The sequence below is a fragment of the Balaenoptera borealis genome, assembly GCF_965194805.1.
Source record: "Balaenoptera borealis genome assembly, chromosome: 13".
Taxonomy (NCBI): domain Eukaryota; kingdom Metazoa; phylum Chordata; class Mammalia; order Artiodactyla; family Balaenopteridae; genus Balaenoptera; species Balaenoptera borealis.
In genome coordinates this window covers 105,909,788-105,936,332 of record NC_138870.1, presented here as the reverse complement: position 1 = coordinate 105,936,332, position 26,545 = coordinate 105,909,788, and the positions used below count along the sequence as shown (strand labels likewise).

General features: G+C 58.6%; 2 protein-coding genes across 2 annotated transcripts in view; both read left to right on the top strand.

The window, feature by feature from the left end:
- Positions 1-790, top strand: part of TTLL8 (tubulin tyrosine ligase like 8) — a 57,809-nt gene extending 57,019 nt beyond the window's left edge. The window contains 1 exon segment of the mRNA XM_082351514.1: positions 164-790. Coding sequence (XP_082207640.1) covers positions 164-324 — 161 coding nt within the window. The 3' untranslated portion in view covers positions 325-790.
- Positions 348-25,999, top strand: IL17REL (interleukin 17 receptor E like; the record flags this gene model as incomplete). The annotated part of the gene is made up of 17 exons (XM_082349154.1): positions 348-407; positions 3,135-3,288; positions 7,044-7,071; positions 19,604-19,753; positions 19,924-20,033; positions 20,308-20,422; positions 20,671-20,715; positions 20,973-21,109; positions 21,239-21,310; positions 21,397-21,451; positions 21,991-22,154; positions 22,222-22,266; positions 22,564-22,951; positions 23,142-23,222; positions 23,406-23,463; positions 24,787-24,867; positions 25,609-25,999. The coding sequence occupies exons 2-17, from the start codon at positions 3,187-3,189 to the stop codon at positions 25,997-25,999; spliced, it is 2,022 nt and encodes a 673-aa protein (XP_082205280.1). The 5' UTR covers positions 348-407; positions 3,135-3,186.
- Between the last annotated feature and the right edge of the window lie 546 nt (positions 26,000-26,545).

Sequence of the window (26,545 nt, the reverse complement as noted above, 5' to 3'; positions counted from 1 at the left end):
GTGGGCTGGCGGGTGGCCTCAGTGGGCGTGGTCTGTGGCAGGTGGGCGTGGCCTGGGCAGGTGGGCGTGGCCTGGGGCAGGTGGGCGCGGTCTGGGGCCGTGGACGTGGTTTCCGGGCGGGTGGCACCGTCTCAGGGCCCTTCTCTCTCTCTCTCTCCCCCAGGGCTGCCAAGGGCCCTCCCAGCGCCGTGCCTAGTGTGCCATGGCTCGCTGCCGCCCGCCGGTCCCTGCAAGCGCTGCCGCTCGTTCTGCGCCGCCGTCCTGCAGGGTGCCTCCGTCGTGCCCCTCGGCAACGGGCCGGGCGGCGGCCTGTGCACCCCGTGACGCCAAGGACCGGGACCAGAGAGACGCGCCCAGGCCCCGCGGCCTCCAGTGCGTGGTGTGTTTCTCTGTAAACCTAGACATAGGTGAGGGACCTTGTACACAGAGCTATTTTAGCGAAATTGTGCGATCTTCACCATGGTATTTCTTATGGAACCTCTGTCCCCACCCTCTCCCGGTGCCTGCACCCCATGCCCGCCCGCATCCCGGGCCCCTCGCCCTGCATCCCGCGTGCCACACCACACACCCGTGTCCCCAAACCCACACGTCTCTCCTCACCCCGCAACCGGCACCCCTCAACCCGCACCCCTGCGCTGGGCAGGTGAGGACGAGAGCTCCTGGTGTGCGGTCTCCCCCACAAGACCCCCTCCTCTGGAGCCCCTCCCTCCTTGCTGGGGGGCCCCGGCCGGCCCCCCAGCGGCCCCTTGTTCACTCAGTGATTCAACAAAAGTCTGCCTGTGCTGGTCCAGGTTCTTTGCACCCAAGCGCCTCCTTTCACCCTGGGCTGAGCGAGGGGGTGAAGGGGGTGCCTGCACTGGGTCAGACCCCTCAGATTGTGCCGCAGGTGGACTTCCGGGCCTTGGCTCTCAGTGGGCCGTGCAGGCTGTGGAGACCAGAGGTGGGGGAGCCCCTGCAGCCTCTCTGGGCTCAGGCTGGGGTGTCCCAACCACCCGAGCCTACAGGGGACAGGGGGCCTGTGAGGGGTCTCGAGGGCCGGTTCTTTGTGGACATTGGGAGGGTCTGTAGCCCCCAGCCCTCAGAGACAAGACAGGAGCCCCCGGGGACAGGGGCCCGTCCCCACCATGCTTCTTCCCCATGAAGTCATGTGGTTGGATTTGCCGTCCACTTCCGATCACCTGCATCCCCTTGGCCCTGGGATGGCGTGTTCAGCACACCAGGCGTGTCACCTGGTGGGTGGGCCTGTCCTGGGGCGGCCCTGGAGAGAGGGCCACTGCGGTGCCTACTGGGCCACGTGGGGCCTCTTCACCGCTCTGGGGAGAGTCACTGAGTACGGCCGTCCCCACCTCTCCCCTGGGTGATAATAAAACAGGTTGTGGGGCTCGCTCCCCGGCCTGGCCTGGAGGGCAGCACCTGGCCACGCAGCCTGAGCTCCCGCAGCACGTCCTCCCCTGCCTTACGCCACCCGGCTGACCTGGGGGCCCAGGGAGCTCCTGCAGCTCGACTCAGAGAGGGGGCCAGAGCAGGGGCGGCGGGAGGACTAGCCTCTGACCTCCTGGCCACCCCAAAACACGCCAGCCTGCTGCTGACCGCACCCCAGGCCAGGCCCACAGGTGAACGCTGCCGGGCAGGCGCCATCCCCATCAGCTCTGCCTCACTGACAGTGCAGAGCGGCGGGTGGTGACCAGAGCCCCACGGTGCCCACGCATGCTCTGGGCCTGGTGGGAGCAGCGGTGAGGTGCCGGCCCGGAGGGAGGGAGGCTGGGCCGTGGGCTCTGGAGCCTGGGCTGGGGGGGGGCAGTGGGCAGGAGGGTGGGGCCCATGGTCTTGGGTGCTGTCTGCCTGTGGGTCCCATCCTCTGGGGCTGAAGCTCCATCAGATGTTTCCCAAGTTCGTTCCTGTCTCGGGCCTGAGCCCACTTCACGGAGCACTCGGGTCAGACAAGGGTGCGAGAGACGGGCCGGCAGCCAGAGCAGCTGTGTCTGTACTGGGGCCACCCCAGGGACCCGCCTGCCCAGGGTGCCAGCCTGGGGACGGTGCCACTCCGGGTCAGCTCCTCTCCACACTTGGGGTGCCCTGTTGTGTTTTCAAGCACAGCCCCAGCCCCCAGGGCCAGCACAACGGGGGCGGGGGCGTCCCCGAGCTCTCCAGCCATACACCCTTTTCCATGCCCCCTTCATGGGACAGTGCCCTCCCAGGCCGGAGGCGCTTACACCTGCCCAGCGGGTGCAGGAGCAGGGCTGGACACAGGACACCAAAGGACCCCAGAGCCACACCTTGGCTTCTGGGGCTGGACAGGGTGCTGGGAGCCGCTGCCCGGAGACGGCTCCCCTGCCCAGGAAGATCCGAACGGGAGAAGGAGCAGAACGGACCTCCGCCCCCAGCAGAAGCCAGGCCCAGAGTTACAGGCCACGGGGCACTGCCCTCTGGGGTGAGGGATGTCTAGGCAAGGGCTCAGCAAAGGAGGGGGGCAGCCTCTCACATACAGGCGAGTGACGGGGGCACTCGGGGTGTCCCCAGGCTTGCGGGAGTTGGGGCTGGCGCCATCGGCCCTGGGGGGCAGGCGCCTGGGATGGCTCCCACCCCTGTGCCAGCCCCGCTGAGCTCGACAACCAGGGCCACTGACCACCTTCCATCCCCCAACCGCAGGACGGGGGCCTGAGAGACAGGGGGACACCCGGGAGCCGTGGGGGAGGCAGGGCGGCTCCCTGATCCCACAGGCCCGCAGCCAGCCCTGCTCCCGCAGCCAGCCCCGCTGACCTCGACAACCAGGGCCACTGACCACCTTCCATCCCCCAACCGTAGGACGGGGGCCTGAGAGACAGGGGGACACCCGGGAGCCGTGGGGGAGGCAGGGCGGCTCCCTGATCCCACAGGCCCGCAGCCAGCCCTGCTCCCGCAGCCAGCCCCAGGGGAACCCGGTTCCCTGAGACCCCAGAGCCTCAGAGTTGCAGGAGTTCTTTGGCAGCCTGGAAACTGCAGGGCGTCTGGCCAGAGGCCGGGCCGCAGCGTGAGCCTCTGCAGGCGGAAGCTGCGGGCTGTGCCCTGCCCACTGGGAGGGGCGGCACCTGCCGCAGGGGGCAAACTCACTCCGGACTCTCTCCTGCTTGTCTCTGGGGCTGAGCTGCGGCCAGGAGGGCGAGGCATCCTGCTAGCCCTTGCCCGGCCGTCACTCCCCGCGTCCAGATGCTGGCTGGGCGAGCCCTCGCCTTCCTCTCCCTGACCTGGAGCGCTTACCAGAGCCTGGCCGTCCCCAGGGTCGCGGAATGTGGCCTCTCCTGTTCCCAGGTGAGCCCTGCCCCCCAGGCTCTCCTCTTGCCCTGGTTCCCCTCGGTGGGCACTAGCCGGCCCCACCCCAGCACAGGCCAGGGAAGCCGGCCCGGGGCGGTCGGTGGCGGGGGCCTGGGATCCCCACGAGGTGGTGGCCTGACCCCGCAGCGCCGCTCTGGGAAACGTTTGCCGGGAGCCTGAGGGGCAGGGGCGCTGATGCACCTGTGACCTGTCCCTCTCCGAGGAGCCACGTGGTGGGGGGGCAGCCCGAGAGCCCCTCCTGCGTTCACAGACCCCGATTTATCATCCAGGGCGGCGTCCGGGCTTGTGTGGACGCTCCGCTAAGGAAATGCTGCGGACACCAAGCTAATCCTGGGTGGGAAGGAGCCGCGGGGCCAGGACGCGGCTCAGAAGTGGTGGTGTCCCAGAACTTTCACTGTCCCTGGGAGACGTCCCGTCTGGCAGCACCTGCCCGCAGAGTGTGCCCGCGTCCCGGGAGGTCCCCCAGTGCGAGACTGGCGGGCCGGGCCGCTGGGACAGGGGCTGGGGTGCACCCGTTATGTGCACCCCTCCAAGTGTGGGCACAGGAGGGACCTGGGGAGACGCACATAAAGCAAGAGTAGGTGGTGGTGACTGCTGAACAGAGGGCAGCCTGGCGTGCGGGCTCGTAGGCCTCTCGGGGGCAGTGGCCGGGCCCCCCGGGGGACACTTGGGGTCACCCGGTTCCCAGTCAGGAGGAAAGGCAGCTCCGCGAGGCCTGCGAGTGCGTCCAGCAGAGGTTCCAGGGAGCTCACGGATAGACAGAGCGGGCTTGGGTGGCCGGGGGTCAGGCTGGGCTCAGATCCGAGGTGCAGGGACCCATGGAGGTGGGGGAGGTCCGTCTGGCTCCTGGTGGGAGCCGGTGGGTGCAGAGGAAACAGCTGGGCCCAGGTGGGAGGGGGTGGTGGCCTGGACCCTCCCCACGGAGATGGAGAACAGGACGGGGCCACTTTGGGGTGTACTTTGGAGGTGGAGCTGGCAGGGCAGGGGACCCTTGACCTTGAGGGAAGGAGAAATCCAAGATGGACCTTAAAGTGTGACTGTAGCCCCTGGGCCGGTGGAGGAGATGTTTCCTGTGATGCGGTCAGGGGGGCAAGGGTTCAGGGAGGAAACTCGTTTTTGAAATATGGGATTTGAGAAGCCCGTCAGACATGAGAACTGGCGTTGGTGCAGCTGGGTGTGGGATGGGACGGCCCCATGTTGAGATGGGCCCGGATGTGGGGAGGGCTGCGAGGAGGAGGAGGGATCCCGGGCAGAAGGAGGAGGGCCAGGCCAGGGGAGGGAGGCAGGGAGGGAGGGTCCCCCCACCCCGCCGCTGCCCCCCACGGGGAGGGCCAGGCCTGGGCCCCACTTTGGACTTGGCCATGGAGCTCCAGCCACTGTGGCACCCGTGGGATTACGGAAGGAGGGGCGGAGGAGAAGGGGACGACGGAGAGCCCGCGAGGCCCGGGGGGCTGCTGGCAGCTGAGGGAGGGGGTCGGAAAGGGAGAGTCACAGCTCGGGAGGAGGGGTCTGAACGGGAGGGGCTCAAGAGACCCAGGGCGGCGGGTGAGGCTGCCTCCGTGGGGCGAAGCCAGAGGACCGCTGGCACGGCTGGCGCCCCCCGCACCTGCATGGAGACCGCTGCACCCCATCCTCCCCCAGGAGGGCTGTTCCGGGCCTTGGCAGGTCCTCAGTCGGGGCAGAGGGTGGGGCGGACAGGAGCAGAGGACCGCAGGGTGCCTCAGGGCAGAGTGGGGTGGCCGGGGCCCCTCCTGCAGCATGCGGGTCCCCGCCCTCCGCACCCAGTGGAGCCGCAGGGTCAGGGCCCAGACCCCACCCTCGGGTCCCTCCCCACAGACCCCCCCACGCCTGCCCCCCTGGGAAGCCCCAAGAAGCCCGACGGAAAACCCCAGAGGCGGGGAGGGGGAGGGAGGCCACCACTTCTCCCTCCCGGCCGCGCCCCACAAAGGGCCCCAGGGTACCAGGCCAGCCTCTGCCGGGTCCCCACCCCCAGCTCCCAAGATGCCAGGGTCCCTGGGCACCGGAGTCCACAGGTACTCTCTGACCTCGACCTTCGCCCCCGCTGGTCCCCAATGCGGGAGAGGGGTTGCGGGCACTGAAGGGCCAGCTACCAGACCGTGCCCACCCCCGCTCCACTGGAAACCCAGGGGCCACAGCTGCGTGGTCCTCAGGCACAGGGGCAGCAGGAGGTCCCCAGTGGGCGGGCAGTGACCCAGGGCCAGGACGCAGCTGCCCTCCAGCCCCTACCAGCTTGGGAGGGGGACGGGCTCGGGCCACAGGACGGAGGATGCCAGCGGGTGGCTCCAAGCATCTGGGGCTGTGTCAGGGAGTGAGGGTGGGCCAGGGCCCAAGCCGCTGCCCCCCTTGTCCACTCAGGGCTGCGGCCCAGGCCCAGCTGCTGCCCTGCCTTGCTCGGTCTGCCCCGCTCTCTCCACTGGCTCCTGGGCCCGCTGCACCAGGCTGCCCTGCCCTCTGCCCACCTGCCCAGTCACCTTCTGGGTGCGGCACCCAGGTGGGTGCAGCCCCTTAGTCCAGCAGAGCCCTCCTGCCACCCTGGGCCGGCCCCGGAGTCAGGCTCCTCACCCCTGAGGGCCGTGGGCAGGGCCGCAGGGTCCCCTCTGTGGGGTTTTTGCGGCTGGAGGCCTAAGGGGGCGAGTCGGCGTCTCGGGGAGATGTCGTGGTCAGAAGACAGGGTGGACGCGGGGTGACAGTTAAAAGGCTGGAGCGGAAAAGGCACCTGGGTGGAAACAGGCGAATCCCGGAGTCTGGGGCTCGCCCAAGAGTGACACCCACTTACCCGAGATATTAACATCGGGCGTCACTGGGTAAACCTCAGTGCTACCTTTGCAACTTTTCTATACATCTAAAATTATTCCAAAATGAAAAGGCTATTTAGAAAGGGGGGTGGAGCTGGAGCTGGACCCACCATAGTGCCTGCCCTGCAAACCCAAGGCACAGGAGCAGACCCCCTTCGCCCCTCCACCTCCCCACTTGTACCGGCAGGGTCTCTACCTCCAGCCCCCAGCTGTCGGAGCTCCCTGGGAGCCCCCAGAGGGCCCCACTGCGGCAGAGCTCGGGTCCAGGGCAGCGACCCTCCTGACTTGTATTCCGCCGCTTCGGGTGCCCGTTCCCGGGCTCCCAGAACCCTGCTTGCCGACCCCATCCTCCCAAGCTTAGCGTGGAGCCCCTCGGCCCACCCACCAAAGTGGGGTCCACGGGCACGGCCTCGGCGTCTTCCCCACCGACCCTGTCTGAGCCTGGTCCCTGGTCCCTGGTCCCTGGTCCCGACCCCACGGGAAGCTGTCAGTCCAGCGGGAGAGGCAGTGTGCATGGGCTGATCCCTGCCCTTCCCCGAGGTCCCCAGGCCAGACCCAGCGAGGCCACCCCCGGCGGAGTCACAGCTCCCACTCTCCTGACCCCTCGGTTATCTTCCCACACACTTTTCAACAGCTGACATTAAATGTCATTTTCTGACGTCGTGCGGCTCCCCCGGCTCAGAGTGTCGGCTCCTCCAAGGCCGGGATCTTTGCCCATTTTCTTTTCTACCTGAAGCCCAGCACGCACCCAGCACGGGCACAAGGGGGTCGGGGGAGCTTCGGATGCCAGCATGGGAAGTCGGTGCGGTCACAGGGTGGGGGGCCTGAAGGTCCACGGGGTCCAGGTCACACTGGGGCGGGGGACAAGAGGTGGCCAGGCTGACCTCTCACCCCCTCTCATTGTTCTGTCCCCAGGGCTTCACCTGCAAGAGCCGCATAAACCGTGAGTACATCTCAGGCCGCGGGGGACTCGCTGCCCTGCTGGTCCTCGGTCACCCTGCCCTCCCGGGAGTCAGGTCCGCCTGGCAGCCAGTCTCCCTCCTGTGCAGGAAGAGCTGCCACCGCTGCCACCGCCCCTCACCTAGCAGAGCGCCGCCCGCCTTCCCTGCCCACCGCCTGGTGCAGGAGGGCAAGGGCCCCGTCAAGCCCAGTTGTGGGCTTGCTGGATGTGGGAATCGTGCGTTCCTGTTTTAATGGAGTTTATTGCTTTGCAATAAATTTCTCTTATCACACTTTTTCATTTTTTCCCATTGTAAAACGATATCCCATTTTAAAAATAGCTTTACTGTCTTTGCAGACATTTTATATTTCATTAAAAGGGACATAAGAGATGCAAAATATGTACGGAGGAAAGTTCAAATAAATCTAGCTCCAAAGCCCCCATATAGAAATAAATATTGTTTACATTAGGAAAACATTATTCTAGACATTTTTGTAGGCAAATATACTGTTCGTGGGATAAACAGATAACAAATATTTTATAAAGGTGAAATTACCTTATGCCATGTAAACTAAGTATTTTATTTAATTTGACTTGACTTTAATAGGAAAAACTAAAGAAATGGTTACACTTTAAATGTTTCTTCACCTCAAGAGGTGTTATTTCCTCGAGGACCCCTGCAAGGTTAAGGAGTGAGATTATGACACAGGCTGCTGACCCCCGAGCCGGGGACACGCCCCCACCCCAGGCAATACCACCTGTTTTCCCCTCCTTTCTTCCATGTCTTTCCTCTCCTCCATCCTTATTTTAATTTTTCCTACACTCCGTCTGTGACATGCTTTCCGTCCTGGTCACACTTCGGCAGCTCCCTACAGACCCCCGGTTACTCGGGCTCCCTTCTCACTCTCTTTTGACCGCAGATCCATGGTGTTTCCCCCACGGAGCTGTGTGAGAGGGCTGGGTGTCAGGACGGCCCCGGGCCTGGCTGGGGAGACGGGGAACTCGGCAGGCGGGTCCTGGGGGCCGGGGAGAGGTGTGGGGAGGGGCCCTCGGCTTCTGGGGAGCCCTGGGGCCTCCACAGTCTCGTCCCTCCCCCTCCTTCCCCCCCATGCCAGTCGGAGCGGTGACAATACAGGACAATACAGGACACCCACCCGGCCTCCTTCTCTCCGGACTCGGGGAAGAGGGGGCTTGTCAAGAATTCCGAGGCTGAGTCATCCCACCAGCAGGGCTTCTGGGGAGCGGGGTCGCCAGGCAAGGATACACCACGGCATCTGGGGTGGTGCTCTGGCCTGTGCCCGTGTGCTTTGCCTGCTGCGGGGGCCGTTCTCTGGCTTTGTGCCATCTGTGTGTTCTGGCAGTTATGGGGGAGGGATTTCGTGAGGCCACAGCTTCCCCAACCCCACTCCCGTCTCAGTCCGTGTGTCTCTGACGACGCTGAGACCCGTGTGGTCTCCTGCTGTGCCTGACCCGCCCTGGACCAGCGTGCCCTGGGCCACCGTGTGGAGGTAGGTGGTCACCCCGTGTCACAGAGAGTCCTTCCACTTTCTCAGTCTCAACCTCATGGTGTGAGTCACAGGTTTCAGTTTTGATGCAACCATGTTTACATTTATGTAAACCATGTTTACATTTACAAAATCCCTTCATGGATTTTGTGGATTTGGGGGGAATCTTTTAAGAAAGCCTTCCCAATCCTGAGGTCAGGGAGATTTTCTCCCTGTATTTCCTATATTTCTATATTAAAATTTTGTTTTTCAGATTTAGGTCTTTGATTCATCTAGAATGTATCTCTGTGTATGGTGTGAGGTAGGAACCCAACTGTGATCTTTTGCTACCTGGAAATCCGGCTGTGGCCGCACCACGTACTGGACGCCCCCCACCCCGTCAGATTTCCACGCCGTGTGCACGGTTCCCTGACCCACCCCTATCCCTGAGCAGGGTCACACTGTCTGAGTCCATATGGAGCTCAGCTAGATACTGATTTCTGGTAGGGCAAGCCCCTCTGGTTCCTTTCTTTCCTAAATTGTCCTGGGAGATGATGGTGTGGTTGTAGCTTCCCTGAATCCTCAGACCCAAGAGCAAGGAGGGTGTAAAACACAAGTGGGGTCCACGCTCCCAGACCCCAGAGATGAGCACCAGAGCCCCAGGCAGGAGAATCAGCGGGGTCTGTGCAGCAGGGGGTGGAGGGGTGTCTGAACCCCACAGACGGTGAGAATCGCTGGGAAGCACACGACCCCGTGAGGGGCCGCCCACCACTGCGGCAGGTGGGTGCAGGGACCCCTTGGGAGACGGCCCTGCACGGAGAAGCTCGGAGTGGCATCAAGCACAACAGAGGCAAGAAAAGAGCAGCTTCAGGTAGACGAAGGCAAGCAGGAAAGAGCTAAGAAACTGAACAGCGATCCACCCTATTTTTAAACAGTACCCAAAAGTGACAGCAGAGGGAGCTCTGTGCAGTCAGGAAAGCAGAACCAAGTCTGCTAAGAGCTCTGGGAAACTGAATCCGCGTAAATGTGGGCAACGGGAGACTGTCAAGGGCAAGTTCCAGACAAGTTATGATAATGAAAAAGAAAATAAGGAATAGAATAATGTGCCGACAGGCAAAGGAAGTGCACCAGAAGAGCATCCTGAAAACCCACAAGTGTAACATTTCATTTCAAAATGGCTTAGAATATTCAAGAAAATGAAACAAGACGTTAAAGAACGATATGAACAAAATTAGAAATGTTCGGAAATGAGGTGACTAGAAATAAAGGAGAAAATCATTGTATAAATGAAGACTGCGTTGGAAGTAGTGAATAGACCCAATATTAAATACCTTGAGAGAAATAGCAGGTGAAAAGGAGATTTTTTTAAAAATCAAAAAGCAATGTCCTACTGTATAGCACAGGGAACTATTCAACATTCTGTGATAAATCATAATGGAAAAGAATATTTTTAAAAAAGAATGTATCTATACATATAACTGAATCACTTTGCTATTCAGAAGAAATTAACACAACATTGTAAATCAACTATATTTCAACTTAAAAAAAGAATACGAGTAAAATTTGAAAGGAAAAAAATCAAAAAGAAATGTAAAAAGAGATAAAATGATGAGTGAATAATGGTAAATGTTACAGATAGGCAAAGAATGTCCAGAAGGCAGATGATATGAGACCCTAAAGAAAACCAAAGTAGCAGAACAAACACTAAAAACTACAGTTCAAGGAGAACAAACATTTTTTTTCTTGACAGTAGATATTGAAAAGGCAAACCATGAACCCGAGAATATCAGTCCTGGATACCACATCAAAACTTATTCTAGTAAAATGGCTGGATTTTAAAGAGAAAGAGAAAAATCTTTGGGCCTCTCGGCAAAAAGAGCTTTACAATTTATAATGGAAAGAAAAGTATATCAGACTTTTCAAAGAGCGACATTTTAACGCTAGAAGAAAATGGACAGCAAAACTATAATGCAGCTATGGTGCATAGAGACACAGTACTGTATTATAATCACCAGACTTGCTAAGAGGCTAGATTTTAATTATTCCACAAAAGAAGAAACGATAATTATGTAACTTGATGGGGTGCCTTTGCTACAATGACAATTATTACAACATATAAATGCATCAAATCAATATGTTGTACTCCTTCGATTTACACAATGTTATACGTCAAATATGTTTCCATAAAAGAAAACTGACCTTCAGGTATAAAGGTACAACAGGCAGGGACTCACGGACTATTGTCCCATGTCCCCTCCTGGGGACTCTCGGGGGAACAAGCCTCAGGCAGCCAGACTACAGGAGGGTCAGATCACAAACGGGTGAGAATTTAATACAGGGCTATTTGCAAAACTGAGACTGCCTGTGGAAAAGGAGACAGTGTAGTATTCACAGCTGTACACTGATGGTGGAGACAGGGAACAGCTGTAAAAATGGGGAGAGACTGAGAAAAGTCTATGCAAAGGCACATTTCTGCTGTTTCCAGTCACCCCGATGGTTCGTGCTGTGACCCAGACTTGTGTATGGCGTGTGCAGTACAGCAAATGACAGTTAGGACATATTTTCATTCTATCCTCTCCTGTGTTCTTGAGAATCAAGCACGGAAGAAAGGAGATGCAGATGTCATGTAGAAAAGGTGCTGTAAAACCTTTACTCTGAATTGGTAACCTAAGTATGACCTCATGAGGTATTGCTTTAAATACATTGCAGCTCTGCCCACAGAAAAATCCTAGAAACAATGACCAACTCATAGTCCTGAGCCTCCCTAGTGCTGTGGCCTTGAAATACCATTTTTCACCAAAATAAACCAGGCAGGGCTTCGGAGAGAAGCGACTGATTTCCAGTCTGGGGCAGAAAATGTACAAAAAGAGCCTGGGACATCTTGTCATTCCAGATGGAAGAAGCTCTCAAAGACGGTGGTGACAAGTCTGCAGTACACGGAGGCCAGAAGGAGCTCCCACTAGCCAAGAGGATATCGTTTGAGCTTCGAAAAAGAATAAGCACTGCAATGAATTGCAGCCCATACTTAAACCCATGCATTCTTAGCGATATTGTTTAAAGAAAAAAAAAAAAAAAAGAATTGTTCGTCTCTGTGGATGACAGGGAACCAACTCATCTTGAAGATTGGGTAAATAAAGGGAAGGAATCAAGCCTTGATCGTGCCTTTCTTCTACAAATGCTCCCTTGGAACAATTACTCCAGCTAATAAATGGAAGCAAAACAATAGAATTATCATATCACCATTTTGCATCTCCCAGTGAATTGAACGTCCGTGACAGCTGGCATTAAACATGGCCAAGGTCCAGACAGGACACGAAGGCATTCAACACCAGGTCTAGTCCCGCCAGAGGCTCGACCCTGAACTCTTTAAATCTTCAACCGGAATTTTTGATTGTAAGTTTCCTGAAAATTTCAGCAGGCATTTTCCGGTGTGTGTATTTTTCAACACCACCAAGCAATTAACTCAGCTCTGACTCCATCTACCTGGAGAGAGCCTCAGTCCCCACAGGTGAAGGGCTCAGTCCCACAAGACACCCCCACTTCGGGTGCCAGTCAAAACTCCAGGTGTCACCAGTACTTCTGAGTGACTGGCTATAAATTGGAGACTCCCGCCACCTGCTCCTCAGGTTCAATTAATTTGCTTGAGCGGCTCACAGAACCCAGAGAAACATTTTACCTACTAGATTACCGGTTTATTATCAAAGGATATAAGTCAGGAAGAGCCAGATGGAGGAGACGCCCAGGACGAGGCATGGGGAAGGATGAGGAGTGTCCATGCGCTCTGACTTGTCATTTCCCCGTGTTCATCAACCCGGGAGCTCTCCGAACCCGTCCTTTTGGGTTTTTATGCAGGTTTCATTACATAGGCATGATTGATTAAATCATTGGCCATTGGTGATTGAACTCAACCTCCAGCCCCTCTCCCCTCCCCAGAGGTCTGGGGGGTGGGACTGAAAGTTCCAACCCTCTAATCCCCTGGTTGGTTCCCCTGGCAACCAGCCCCCATCCTTAGGTGCTTCTAAAAATCACCTCATTAACAAACTAGGTGTGGTTGAAACAAGTTTGTTATAGATAACAAAAGACAGCTTTATCACTCATCATTTAGGAAATTCCAAGAGCTTTAGGAGCTCTGTACCAGAAATGGGGACCAAGACCAAATATATTTTTCTTAATATAAATCACAATATCACACGTTTTGCTTGGAATTACATTGAATTTATTGACCAATTTGAGTCAGAAATGACATCTTATCAGAGGTGAGTCTTCCAACCATGAACATGGTATGCTTTCCATCTTTGAGGAAGTTAGGTCTTCCTCAAAGTATTTATTTATGCCCTTCAGAGGTTGAAGGATCCATGAATGGTTTTCTTATTTTATTACATTTTCTAGTTGGTGTTTGTTGGTGGAAAGCAATGCTAGTTTTGTATATTAATCTTGTATCCACACATTTGTTATACTTTCTTTGTTATTTCTAGTAGATTTCCCACTGAGTCTCTTAAGTTTTTGTATATAGATAATCACATACTCTGCAAATAATAACAGTTTATAACCTACGTTTGTTTTTGTCCTTGTGGAAGTGGCTCAAATCTCCAGGACAATGTTGAATGGGGAACCATTGTCTTAGTCCTGATATTAAATAGCAATGATTCCCAAAAACGTACCATTAAGTATTAGGTTTATTGGGCGTTTGGAGGAGATGCCCTCCATCTAGACAAGGAAGTGTCTTTCTTTTCCTAGTTTGATAAACATTCTTTCATCATGAGTAGGTGTTGAATTTTATGAAAATTTTCTGTGTCTATAAAGATACTCATACAATTTTCCTCCTTTAATCTTTTTAATGAGGTGATAGATTGTCTAATGTTGACCACACCTGCAGTCCTAAAACAACTCCTATCTGGTCATGTTTAATATATTATTAAATCAATTTGCTAAAATTTTATTTAGGATTTTGCAACTATATTCGTAAGTGGGGTCAGCTTATACTTTTACTTTTGTGTAAGCCTTAGAAAATTTAACCATCATCTCAGATATTGCCTCTGCCCCATCCTCTCCTTTCCTTCTGGAACCTTGATGGACACACCTCAGGCATTTCACGTCTTTCTTCCTATTTCTCAGTCTCCCTTCTGCGTTTTCCATCGTTTGTCTCTTTGCTGACTTCTGTATCATTCACTGTGATCTTTCTCCCACTAATTCTCTCTTCAGTGATGTCCAACCTGCTCTCCAAACCATGTATTACATTTTTAATGTCTGTTTCTGTGGGTTTTGTTTCTAGAAATTCTATTTGTTTCTTTCAAATGTGCTAGGTCCCTCTTCATAGTTTTTTTCCCCTGCACATATTTTCAAGCTTGTCCTTTTAGCAGGTTGGTCTGCAGTCTGTGTCCGACCTGTTGTAGCACTCCGTGGACCCATCCATGGCGCGTCTCTGCTGGTTCTTTCTCTTGGTGCTTTGTTTCCCCAGCAAGTTTGTTTATCTCTGAATATGTCTGCTCCAGGGAATTCCCCGGCGGTCCAGTGGTTAGGGCTTCGTGCTTTCACTGCCGAGAGCCCGGGTTCGATCCCTGGTTGGGGAACTAAAATCCCACAAGCCACGGGGTGTGGCCAAAAAAAAAAAATGTCTGCTCCATGCCCCTGAGAAATTATGCCTTCCCCACAGCCTAGGATGTAGGCGCCTTCCCCCAGACCAGGTTCCCCTTTGTTTCTGAGTGGCACCCAGGAGTGACATGTGACTATCAGGACCATTTCTAACTAAGTCATAGATTGAAGTTTCTTGGATCTTCCTGGGGGTGCAGACCAGGGCTGGGACCCAGCACCCAGGCCCACGGAGGCTGTGGGTTCTTCAGGAAGCTCCACTGCCCCCGCCCTCCCACCATGCCCCAGGATTCGGGGAGGGGGCAGGTTTCTCCTGATTCCCCTCACCGTGACGGGGCAGCCCTGGGATCCCCTGGTCCCGGCCGCACACTTGGAGCCTTCAGCGTCCAGGCTGGGAGACGCCCAGGAACGCGGCTTCCTGTGCTCTGCGTCCCTCCGCCCTTCCTCAGGTTTTATACTGATGATCCTGATTCTTTATCAGCTTTCACAGGTTTTTAAGAAGTTTTTTTACATGTATGTTTTTTTCTCCAGCATTGTTAGTTGTTTTCAGTAGAATTGGTCCAAACAGCGCAGGCTACCGTAGGGTGGGAAATGGAACTCCCAAATTGTTTTTAAACAGACAGGAGTCCTTCTTTCTCCTGCTGCCCTCCCAACACGAATTTAAATTCACCACCGTGTTCTACCCATTCCTGTGTTCACTGTTCCTTTCGTAACCCACTTCTTCTTTTTGAGTTCATATTTCTCCTTTTTAAAATACAGTTGTCAGGTCTTCTTTTAGGAAGGCTCTGTGATAGTTCTAAATCTTTAAATAAGACCAAATATATTTACTTCTCCATAAGTATTTATGATGAGTTTTGGGTTCACAATTCTTTCCACACAGTAACAATGAATTATTTTCCCCATTTTGAACCACAAATAATTTAGTGTTTCTGCCTCACTTTTTTTTTTTTTTTGGGCCACGCTGCACGGCTTGCAGGATCTTAGTTCCCCAGGGATTGAACCCCAGCCCCTGCAGTGGAAGCGCGGAGCCCTAACCACTGGACCGCCAGGGAAGTCCCCTGCCTCACTTTCTTCTATACACTCTCTCCTGTTTTGTGAGCTTAATTTGGGACAAGAGCCCGTTCTTATTTTTATTCATTTATTTACAACAAGCGACTTCTCCTTTGCATCCGTTACACTTAACTATGTATTTCATCATTTACCATGGTCACCATGCTCTTCTATGGCTCTACCTTTTTTTTTTTTCTGGCTTTAATCCTTTCCTTGCTTGGCTGGAATAGGTCTTTGTTTTTTTCCAGAAAAGGTCAAAAGTTGCAGACTTCTCATTTTCTGCATAGAGGAGGAAGTTTTCACACACATGAAGGACAGCTTAGATGGAGAGAGAATTCTAAAGCACAATCGCTTCTCTTGAGAAGGCTGCACACCAGGTTCTAAGGGTGACCTTCAGAGCAAGGAAGCATCAGGCTTGGGGACGCAGTCCTCCTCAGCCCCCACGTTACGTGACTAACCCACCGGGCTTGACCACGAACCCCTGTGGCCAGACAGGGACTCAGCTGCCTCCTGCAGGTGGCCTCTCCTCCGATTCCAGCCACTGCCCTGGGGTGTTGTCCCCCTCTGAGTCATCCATCTGACCCCACACCTTAGGTACATCAGCTCCAAGATGACAGTGGGCGAAGGATGCAGTTGGGGGCCAGGCCGGGGGCAGGCCATAATTTAGATCTCCCACCAACAGGGAAGATTTTATCACCAATGCTGTTTAGAACTGCCAGCACATGTTGATAAAAAAAGGCAGACCCACTACTCGCTGGTTTTATTATTTTTTAAATCTCCATCAGTCTGGGGGGAGGATGGTGGAAGCCTGCGGCCCCCTCCCCCAGTCTACCCCTCCTGCGTTGAAGACAGGCAGGCACCCATTTTATATTGTGTTGTTGGTTTCCTTATAATTGAATTTGGAAAGCTCTTTATAGATTCTGAACACAAGTTCCTTAGCAGGTGCATGATTTGCAAATATTTCCCCCCAATCTCTGACTTGTCTTTTCACTCCTTACCAGGGTCTTTCAAAGAGCAGAAGTTTTAAAGTTTGATGAAATCCAATTTATTCATTTTTTTCTCTTATGGGTCACGGCTTCAGTGTTGTATCTAAGAATTTTTTGCCTTACCTAAGGTCACAGAGATTTTTATTGAATAAAAATGTGTTTTCTTTTAATAGTTTTAGGTTTTACATTGAGGTTGACAGTCCATTTTAGGTGAACTTTGTATGTGGTGAAAGGTGTGGACTGAAGCGCATTGTTTTGCCTGGGGACACCCAGTTGATCCAGCACCATTTGCTGAAAAGACTACCCTTTTCCCACTGAGTTCCCAGCATGTTTGCTGAGAATCAGTCATGCATATGTGGGCAGGGATACGATGCTAGGCTGGTGGGGTTTGTTTCTCAGTCCTGGAAGGTCTTTGTCCCCATCATCTTCTCACTTGCATTGCTCCCAAAAAGAATTCTGCACCTTCCTTACCTTGGTTCCTCTGTACATCACATGTCTTTTTTCCTCCGGTGGCTTTTACAGTTTTCTCTTTACCACAGGCTTTGAGCAAACTGATCCTGGTGTGCCTTGTAATTTCTTCATATTTCTTATCATTCATCAGGCTTCTTGGATCTGTGAGTTTATAGTTCTCACCAAGTTTGAAAATTTTCTATCATTTTTTCAAGTTTTTTTCATTTCCCCATTCCTTCTGGGACCCTAACTACACATACATTAGGTCACTTGAAGTTGTCCTACAGCTCCCCAATGCTCTGTTCTATTATTTCCTCACCATTGTCACCACCACCTTCACCATCACCATCACCACCACCATCATTCTCATTATCATCACCATCATCATCACTGTTACCATCATCATTATCACCTCATCATCACCATCATCATCATCACCACCACCACCATCATCACCATCATCACCATCATCATCACCATCACCATCATCATCACCACCACCACCATCATCACCATCATCACCATCACCATCACCACCACCACCATCATCACCATCACCACCATCATCACCACCATCACCACCATCACCATCATCACCATCACCATCATCACCATCATCACCATCACCATCATCATCACCATCACCATCATCATCACCATCATCACCATCATCACCACCATCATCACCATCACCATCACCATCATCATCACCACCATCATCATCATCATCATCATCATCACCACCATCACCACCATCATCACCATCATCACCATCATTATTATCATTATCATCATCACCATCATCATCAACACACCTTCACCATCACCACAATCCCTCTCCACCTACTTTTGGATGTTTTCTGTTGCTATGTCCAGTTCTCCAGTGGTTTTTTTCCAATGGCTAATCTGTTATTAAACCGGCTGTTGTATTTTTCATCTCAGACACTGTAGTCTTCATCCCTAGAAGTTGGATTTGGGTTTTTTTTTTTTAATATCTTTCATGTCTACAATTAACTTCTTGAACATGTGGAATACAGTTATAATAACTGTTTTAATGTTCTTGTCTACTAATTCTAATATCTCTGTCAGTTTTATTTGATTTTTCTCCTCATTCTGGGTTATGTTTTCCTGATTCTTTGCATGGCTTGTAATTTCCTATTATATGGTAGACATGGTGATTTTTACCTGTTGTGTGCCGGATATATACTTTTATCCTTACAAATATTCTTGAGCCTTTTCTGGAATACAGTTAAGTTGCTTAGAAACAGGTTAACCTTTTGGGGGTCTTTCTTTCAAGACTTGTTAGGCAAGGCCAGAGCAGTGCTCCGTCTAAGGCTAGTTATTCTCCTGCAGAAGCAAGACTCTTGCATACAGGGTACCCGGGGCCCCGTGAATCACGAAGCCCCCAGTCTCGCTGGGAATGGGGATGGTCCTGGCCCCGGGTGCGGACGGGACGCTGTCCCCGCAAACCCCCTGGGCGTCTTCTCTGCCTGCAGCTCCTCACGTCCATGCGCTCATCCGGGCTCTGCCGAACACTCATTCCCTTGCCCCCTCTGCGCCACCCCTCCTCCTGTGCTCATCCTGCAAGCTCTGGCCACTTCCGTCTGCCCCATTTCTCCACTTCGGGAGGGTGCCAGGGGTCCCAAATATCCCCTCCCTCTGCCACCGCCTGGACGCGCTCTCAGGACAGCAGGGCACTCGTTGGGCTCCCCGGTTTGTCCCCATCCCTCAGGCATCGCCGTCCTGTGCTTCCTCACGTCCAGTGTCTTGAGACTGTATTTCGTCTGGTTTCCAGGCTGCTTCAGGCTTGAGGGAAAATCTGATCCCTGTGACTCCATCTTGGCCACAGCGGGATCCACAGCGCTGGGTTTCTTTCCCAGGAACATTTCAGGCCTCATAGTTCCTGCTGCCTCTTTGAGTTGTTTCTGATACGGTCCAGTCGGGGCTCTGCGGAGCGACGGGCCAGCGCGTCCGTCTGTGTCTCAGCCGCGGTGCCTCTGTGCCTCCTTCTCCAAGGTCTCGGTGGTCAGCCGCCGTGGATCCCTCATTCCTGCTCCACTTTCTCTGCAGCGAGGAAGCCTTTGGTGCGCCCTCGGCCTCTGCTTCCCCCCCATCACGTGCATTCAACAGTTCCACCTGATCCCACCCGTGTCCCCTCTCCTCCTGGCGTTTTTGTCCTTTACTTCCCCTTGACTGTCAGCCCAAGGAGCTGGTCTTCCTGATATGCTCCCCGCGTTTGCCTGGGGCCCGGGCCCCCTGGAGGCACCCCTGAGCACACACCTCCCCTTCCTGGGCGCACTGTCCCGCCCGGGGTTACTCCCCAGTCTGACACGTCACCAGGCGTGAACGCCACGGTCCTGAGTGCAGCAGAGAACCGGGGCTGCCAACTCCATGGGGCGCGGGCCCCCCTGGGGTGTGGTGGCTCCCGTGGAACCAACCCCCCTCCCCGCCTGCAAATCTGGCGGAGCCAAGGCCGAAAATACTGCTCAGCCCCAGCGCCTGAACGTGAGAGCCCAGCTCCCTGCACAGCATTTGGTCCGGCCGCAGTTTCCGGTGCCCTGACCGAGGCCGTCGGGGCCAGGCCCAGCTGGGCCAGTGCAGCCGCCTGCCTGCGGTCAGGGCCTTAGGCGGCAGTGCCCTTGAGGTCAGGCCCCACGTGCCCCCAGCAGACCTTTGCTGTCGCCCATCTTTGTTGTCCGTGGGGCCTGCCAGCTTGCCGAGGGGGGCTCCTCTGCCCCCTTGCTGGCCAGGCGGGGGCCCACTCCTGGCGCCCAGCGGCCATCTCTGAGCGTGGCTCAGGGTGGCCCACCACTCACCGGGGGCCTGGTTCCCTGACTGCCCTGGGGCAAGTAGGGAGGACCCTCCCCCCGACTGTGCAGCCCCAGAGCCCCCCTCCCCCACCCCCACCCAACCACCCAAAGAGCCTTATCCAGGCCCTGGGAACCGTGGTACTCACCCTCCTTCTCCCCTCCCCAGGAAACATTTTTAACAGCTTCTGCCGGGAGCCCCCCACGTCCATGTCCGGGTCCGTCCTGGAGGCCCTGACCCTCTCCACCGCCATGAAGTGTGCCCCCCCCGACGGCTGCTCCCTGCTCCTGCGCGTCAATGCCTCTCTCACACTGCGCGGTGACTGTGACGGCGGTGACACCCCGGAAGTGGGGTGGTGGGCTCAGGGCTCCTTTAATCCCCATGACAACCTGGGGGTGGGGTGGGCCAGGGAGACCCTGCTAAGTGCCCTTCACAGAGGAGGGGAGGGAAGGGGTCTGACAGCCCTGCCGGCCCCTCCCTCCACCCAGAGGGCCTGCGGGGCCTGGAGGCCTGCTCCATGAGCCTGGACACCCAGGAGACACAGTGCCAGAGCGTGCGGGTCCCCAGGGCCTCCCGCCGGCTGCAGGTGGGGCAGCAGGTGAGACCAGGGTCTGACCCGGACTTGCGGGTCCAGCCCCAAGCCGGTGCCGGGCAGCTGCACCTGTCCCCTGGCCTGCTCCCGGCTGCCCTCCCCTCTTGGCCACCTGATCCAAAGCCCGTCCTGGGGCTCTGCCACCCAAGGCCCAAGGAATGGGGGCCCCTCCTCCTCTGCCCCAGACCCTGGGTTCCAACTGTGCGGGGTGGAACTGGCCTGGCCAGGGGTGGGCGGACAGAGGCCCCAGCTCCACCAGCTCACACCCGTCCCTACGCAGCTCCAGGTGCACTTTGACTGCTTTGAGGTGAGCGTGGCCCAGAGCCTCTACGTCACCCTGAGGACTGTCCCCCACTTCTGCGGGGTCCAGCTGGGCCAGCGGTACCATGTGGAAGGTGGGCCGGCGTGGGCACAGCTGCCGTCCGGCTTCCAGGGGCTGATTCAGGGCGGGACTCACCCAGGGCAGGGGGCAGGGCCCCACGCTGGTCAGCTCCCAGCACGTGCATTTGGCTTAATTCAGCGTCTCCGTCTCCGTTTCCCTGGAGAGGAAGGCCTCCTGGAAACCACACGGGCAGAGGCCCAGGTCGGGGGCAGCCCCTGGTGCAGAGCGGGCTGGGCCCAACGCTGCCTCTGTCATTCGCAGACTGCGCAGACGAGGACGTGGCGAGGAACGTGCCCGACTGCTTTGGTGAGGCCCCCTCCCCAGGTGGGACCTGGGCCCCATCGCTCCTGGGAAGACTCTCAGGTGGTGGCAGGCACCCACGGGCCTCCCACTGGGATCTTCTGCCCTCCCCACTCGGGAAATCATGATGGGTCCTCAGGTGGGCGACTCCCAAAATGCCTGGGTCTGGCAGGGGTCACCACTTGGAGGCTGTCAGCACAGGTGGAGTCCTGTGCCTGGTGACCTCTGGCCCCAGCGTGACCTCACCTGCTGCCCTCCTACAGCTGGGAAGCTCTCCTACTGGGTGGACCGCAGCCGCAAGGTCGTTCTGGTACAGGTGCCAGAGTCAGGGGGCCCCGACTACTACGTGCGGCTCTGCCTCAAGTGGTTCACCTGCGAGGACGTGGGCGCCCCGGTGCGAGTGAGCCCCAGCCCCGGCCCCGCCCCCTGGCCCCAACCCCGCCCATGCTGGCCCAGGCCCCGCCCATGCCCCGCCCACACCTCTGGTCCTCCCTTGCCGCCCGCCCACGGTGCCTTCACTCCCCTGCAGGTGACAGCGAACAGGGTCTCCCAGAGGGTCTCTCTGCCCTACAAGCAAGAGTTGTCGTGCCTGTGCCTTGAGGTCAGTAAGGATGTGGCCTTGACAGCCCAGCTGGGAGTGGACAAAAGGATGGGCAGACCCTGCGCTGACCCCAGTCCTTCCCGCAGGGCTGGCCTGCGACACCTGACGCCGTGCGGATCCAGACCTGCCCCTTCAAAGATGGCAAGTGCCCTATGGTGCCAGGGGAAAGGAGGGGGAAGCGAGGAGAGAAGGGTGGGAGATGGGCGGGTCAGAGGTGCCCAGCAGGGTAGGGGCTGGCCTGTCCAGCTGGGATGGCTGACTCGAGGGGGGGATGAGACGGGGGGCAGGCCCAGCCTCAGCCCTTGAGCCTGCTTTGGACAGCAGGCAGCCAAAAGTGTGTTCCAGGCAAGCCGTCCAAGGTGGCAGAGCCTGTGCGTGGACGTGAGCGTGCACGAGAGCGCGTGTCAGCCGGTGCACAAGCACGCACGTGTCACAGCCAGGCCACCTGGAAGAGCCAAGGCTGCCGGGAGGGGCTCCCGGAGGGGTGCGGGGTGCTCTTGGCTCTGCTCAGCGACACAGCACACACACACAGACTCGGGCCAGGGCCCAGAGACCCTGAGAGAAGGCACCTGAGTCCTGGACCCGGCCCGATGGTTACTCTAGCAGGTGCTCAGTCCCGTGGCCCATTGGCAGCTGGGGTAGCGCCAGCTGACGCCAGCCCTGGGGGAGGGTCCCTGCAGACACGGAGACCCTGTGGGACGCCGTCCACTACCACCCGGGGAGCCGGGCGCTGAGTTGGGAGCCTGCCTGTCCCATGAGTGGCCGTGTGAGTCTGTGCTGGCGCCCAGGGCCAGGGCCCCAGTGCCTGGAGCTGGAGCACTCCGGCCGGCCCGCACACAGCAGGGTGAGTGCCCCCCAGCAGGGATGGGGCGGGGGTGGGCGGCCAGGGCCCTGACGTGAGCGCCCCTCAGGTGCAGTACCCTCTTGTGGACACCCAGCCCCAGCTCTGCCTGAAGGTGAGTGGGCCGGTCCGCAGCCCGCCTCGTGCACTACCAGGGCTTGGGGAGGGGGCCGAGGAGCCAGGGGAGGGGCCCCGGGCATTGGGGCAAGGGGCCCGCAGCCACATGTCCCCCTGTGCCTTGCCCAGCCCTGGGGCCCAGCTACTCAGTGGCCCCTCTGACCCCCTCCTGGTCCGATGGGGGCGGGGCGGGGGTAGTGTAACCGGTCCCAGAGGGCCACGAAGGAGGCCCGCCTGTCCCGGGCCCCCCGTCCCTGCACACACGGCCACACCCCGTCCCTCGGCCTCCCTGCAGTTCTCCACGAGCCTGGGCTTCCCGGTGAGGTGCCCTTTTGAGCAGCCGCGCTTCCCAGGTGAGCCCTCCGCGGGGCGGGAGGGAGGCCGGCTGGGGCCTTCGCAGGGTGGCCGCAGCAAAGAAGGCCCTTTTCTTTGCTTGTGTAAATGCCTCTTGGTCGGGGGGGCAAGACGACAGGGTGCTGGTCACTTGTGGGGTGGCGTGCTGGGCCTCACCCCTGCCCCCCGCAGCCTGGAAGATGACCGTCCAGCTGGCACCCGCTCCGGGCCACCTCCGGGTGGCCTTCTTCTCGCCCAGCCCTGCCCGCTTCCAGGTGTGCCTGTGTCACCGAGGGAAGACGTGGCCCCCCGCGTGCCGCCGAGTGCTCCAGGCCACCCCCACCCCTGCGGTGAGCTGGGTGTGGTGGGCACCGTCTTGGGGACCTTGGGGGGGCGGTGCTGACCCCTTCACTTCCCCGCAGTCCCCAAGCCAGTCCTGGCGGGGAGGGTGCTGAGAGGGCTGGCTCGAGGGCTCCGCAGGGACGCAGAGGAGCCTGGTCTGCACCCCCGCTGCCCGTGACCTACCCCGCTCCCGCCCAGGGCGACCCCGCAGAGGACCCTGCAGTGGCCTTTGTGGACATTCCCGGGGACCAGGCCTGTGCACCCGGCACCTGCATCCAGGTGGGTGGTGCTGTCCTGCCACCTCCTCCACTCCCAGACCTCAGGGGGGCCCTGGCCTGCCCCGGGGGCCCCTCCAGCCACGCAGTCCCTCCAGCCGGTGCCTCTGGGGAATGCGGGCGGGTGCAGGGAGCTGCTGCAGGCTGTGCTGACCCGCTCTCGCTGCCCCCGACCCCCGGCCTGCAGGGCAGGAGGACCGACGTCCAGTTCTCCGCCCCCCAGCAGCTGTGCGACCTCCAGTGCGGTGAGCGCCGGGGCCAGGCCTCAGCCAGAGGGGGCGGGGAGGACAGGCCCTCGGGGGCTGCAAGAGGCCCAGGGCTGGACCCCAGACTGGCCCCTGGCAGCCCCGTCTCCCATGTCGGAGTAGGCGCACTGGGGCTTGGCGGGGGACAGAGGGGCCATCCGCCTCGGAGTCAGGCCAGGCCAGCCTGGCCCCGCCCTGACTTGAGCGGTCAAGGGCCCCCCAGGGCCTCCAAGCGCCCAGCCGGGTCCCGTGGTGTCAGGTGTGCTGCGCCCTCCTCCCTGAGTGCGCCGACCCCAGTCAGGGCTCTGGTTCCCACTGTGCAGGAGCTCGATGTCCCCAGCCCACCCTTCGCCCAGCCAGCCACCGAGGTCCAGACTCCTGGGCCCTCAGGCCCGGCAGGAGACAGAGCTAAGCCTAACCCTGCAGGGCCTGGGTGTGGCCCAGCAGGGTGGCTCCTGCCAGAGGCGGGGGTGGGGGGTGGGGTGGGGGGGGAAGGCGTGGGGGGGGGAAGGTGGGGGGGGAAGGTGGGGGGGGAGGCGGGAGGGGTGACACCAGCGCAGGGTGAGTGAGGGGCGGGCACAGCCACCTGCAAGCACAGAGCCTCTCCTGGTAGCTGTGGAGGGTGGACCCCCTGGTCGCGGGGGGGAGCATTCCGGCGCCCAGGGCTCTCGCAGCCCTTTCCGCAGATGGGCAGCTGGGCAGGTCTTGAACGGCCTCGGAACTCAGCTGAGTCACAGCAATTCCAGGGCAGCCCCAGTCCTGCCCGCCTTCCCCCGGGAAACGCCCCGGGGCCTGCGGAGGCTCCTCACACCTGTACCCCCCGACTGCCCCCCACTCCCTGCCCCAGCAGAGCTTCTCAGCCGAGTCTGGGTCCCATTCCCCAGCAAAGGTCACCTCCAGCAGATCACAGGTCAAATGGGCGACGGTCACCCCTAGGGGCCTCGTGTCTGGACTGGGGCTCTAATACCTGCCAGCCAGGTGGCCCGGTGGCTGGCCTGGGGCCACGGCTGGAGCCCCAGTGTTGTGCTGGGCGAGACCCAGAGTCCCAGGGAGCAGTGAGAGTGACTGGGCCCAGCTCAAGTGGTGGGCACCTGGGGGGCACACTGCCCTTGGGGTCTGGGCGGACTCCCCCGGAGACGGGACACTTGCCTGCTGCACGGGCACGGGCTCGGCTGGACTGGGCAGTGCGCCCTGAGCGACTGGGGTCTCGGATCCCTCTCCTTCCTTCCACCGCACAGTCAGGGCTGGACTGGGGGCGGGTGTGCCCCCAGACAAGGGTGGCACTGGGCCACCTGAGCCAGCCCCCCACTCCTGTCTCCCCAGCTGCCACACAGGGGACAGCAGCCTGAGGCCAGGTGTCTCACCAAGAAGAAGCAAGTGCCAGGGCCTGATTGCTGGGATGTGGTGAGGGGGCAGCTCACGCCTGGGCACACCAAGCCTCTGACTGTGAAGGCTAGGCCTCAGAGCAGGTGGGGCGGGTCTCACCTGGGCCCAGACCGTGGCACACATGTGCCTCAGCTCTCCAGAGGCCTGCGGCTCCCGGGGACCCTTGGTCCATGCCGGGGCTTCCAGTCAAAGGACCTTCAGCCCCTCTGAACCCCCTGAGTGGGGGCCAAGAGAACAGCTGGGTGGGATGCGCCCTTCCCCGGATGGCCCAGCCCCTGACCTGCCCCGTCGCAGCGTGGCCTGCATCCCTGGTCCTGAGGACGAGGTTCTCTGGAGTGCAGAGTGTGCCCACACCCCTTCTGTAGTTGGCCAGGTCCGGGGGCCAGGACACACCCACAATGGCTGAGCTCCACATACCGGGTGGCCCCCTGCTGCCCAGGCTGGGCCTTCACTGGCCCCCCAGGCTCCCTCACACAGCTCCCCCTCGACCCTTCAAAGACTCCGCTAAGAGCTCGAGGGCGCCCACGGCCCGAACACCACCCTGCACCAGCCCCCGGCAGAGCTCAGACCACCTTCCACTCCCCAGGCCCCCAGCGAGGCCAGTCCAGTGAGGGCTGGCCGCTTCCATCGGCCTCAGGGGCCACGTGCCAGGACGAGCCATTCTCAGACGGTCACACTCCCTGAGGGCCACTATGTGCCATCTGTGCTCAAGGACCACAGGGGGACCCTTGGCCCTGCAGCGTCACTTCCGTGTCCCAGGCCAGGGGTCACCCAGCAGTTGGCCGGCTGGGTCTGCCCTCCCAGGACCTTCCTGCCGGCTCACAAGGACCACCGGGCCACGCCTCCCGAGCTGTGTCTGGAGTCACCTCCACGAGACCACGGTGCATCCAGGCCCCGCCCTGGATGTCAGCTGCGCTGCGTCTGCAAATGCGCCCCTACCCCCAGGCCCTGGCTGGGCTGTCTCTCCTCCAGCCGGACACAGGCCACCGGGCCTTCTCCTCATCCCTCCCTCAACGGGGCCTGCTGCCCCCAGCCGACTAGGGGGGCGGGCAAAGCCAGCATGGCCCCTCGCTCAGTAAACACTTGTCCACCTGGCTCGCCTCTTTCCTTGAGGACAGAGGTGGGGTCTGCAGGGCAAGGTGGCCCTTAGGGTGGGGGTGGGAGGGCCACGGGCCTGGGTAAACCTCCTAAAACGGGATGGAGGTCATGACTGCAGCTGGGGCGAGGGTGGAGCCACGGACACGGGTGGACCCTGCCACCCTCCACCACGTACAGCCCCGCCTGTATCGGAGGACATCCCCAGGCTAGGAACGCCAATAGCCCCACGGCCGCCCCCGTGAGTGCGGGGAGAGTGGCGCCCACGGGTGGGTCAGGGCCGCCCCGCGCCCACTCAGCCCGCAGGCCCGCCCCCTGATGATTGGCAGGGGCTGCACCACCCCTCGAGCCCCAGGCTCCCACTCCCCAACCCTAGCCAGGCCCGGTCCCCCGCCCACAGGCTGGGGCTTTGGGCTCATGCGAGTACTCCTGGCGGTCCTCTGGAGACCCCTGTCTGCCCCAGGTGTCTCCTCCCCATCAAGGCACACGGGAAGGTGGGGGACCAAGGTCCCAGCTCTGGCTGAGGCCCCCTCTCCCCGTGCCACAAGTTCCTGCTTCCCATGCCTGGACCATCCAGGGGTCCCCTGGTCCATGCACAGAG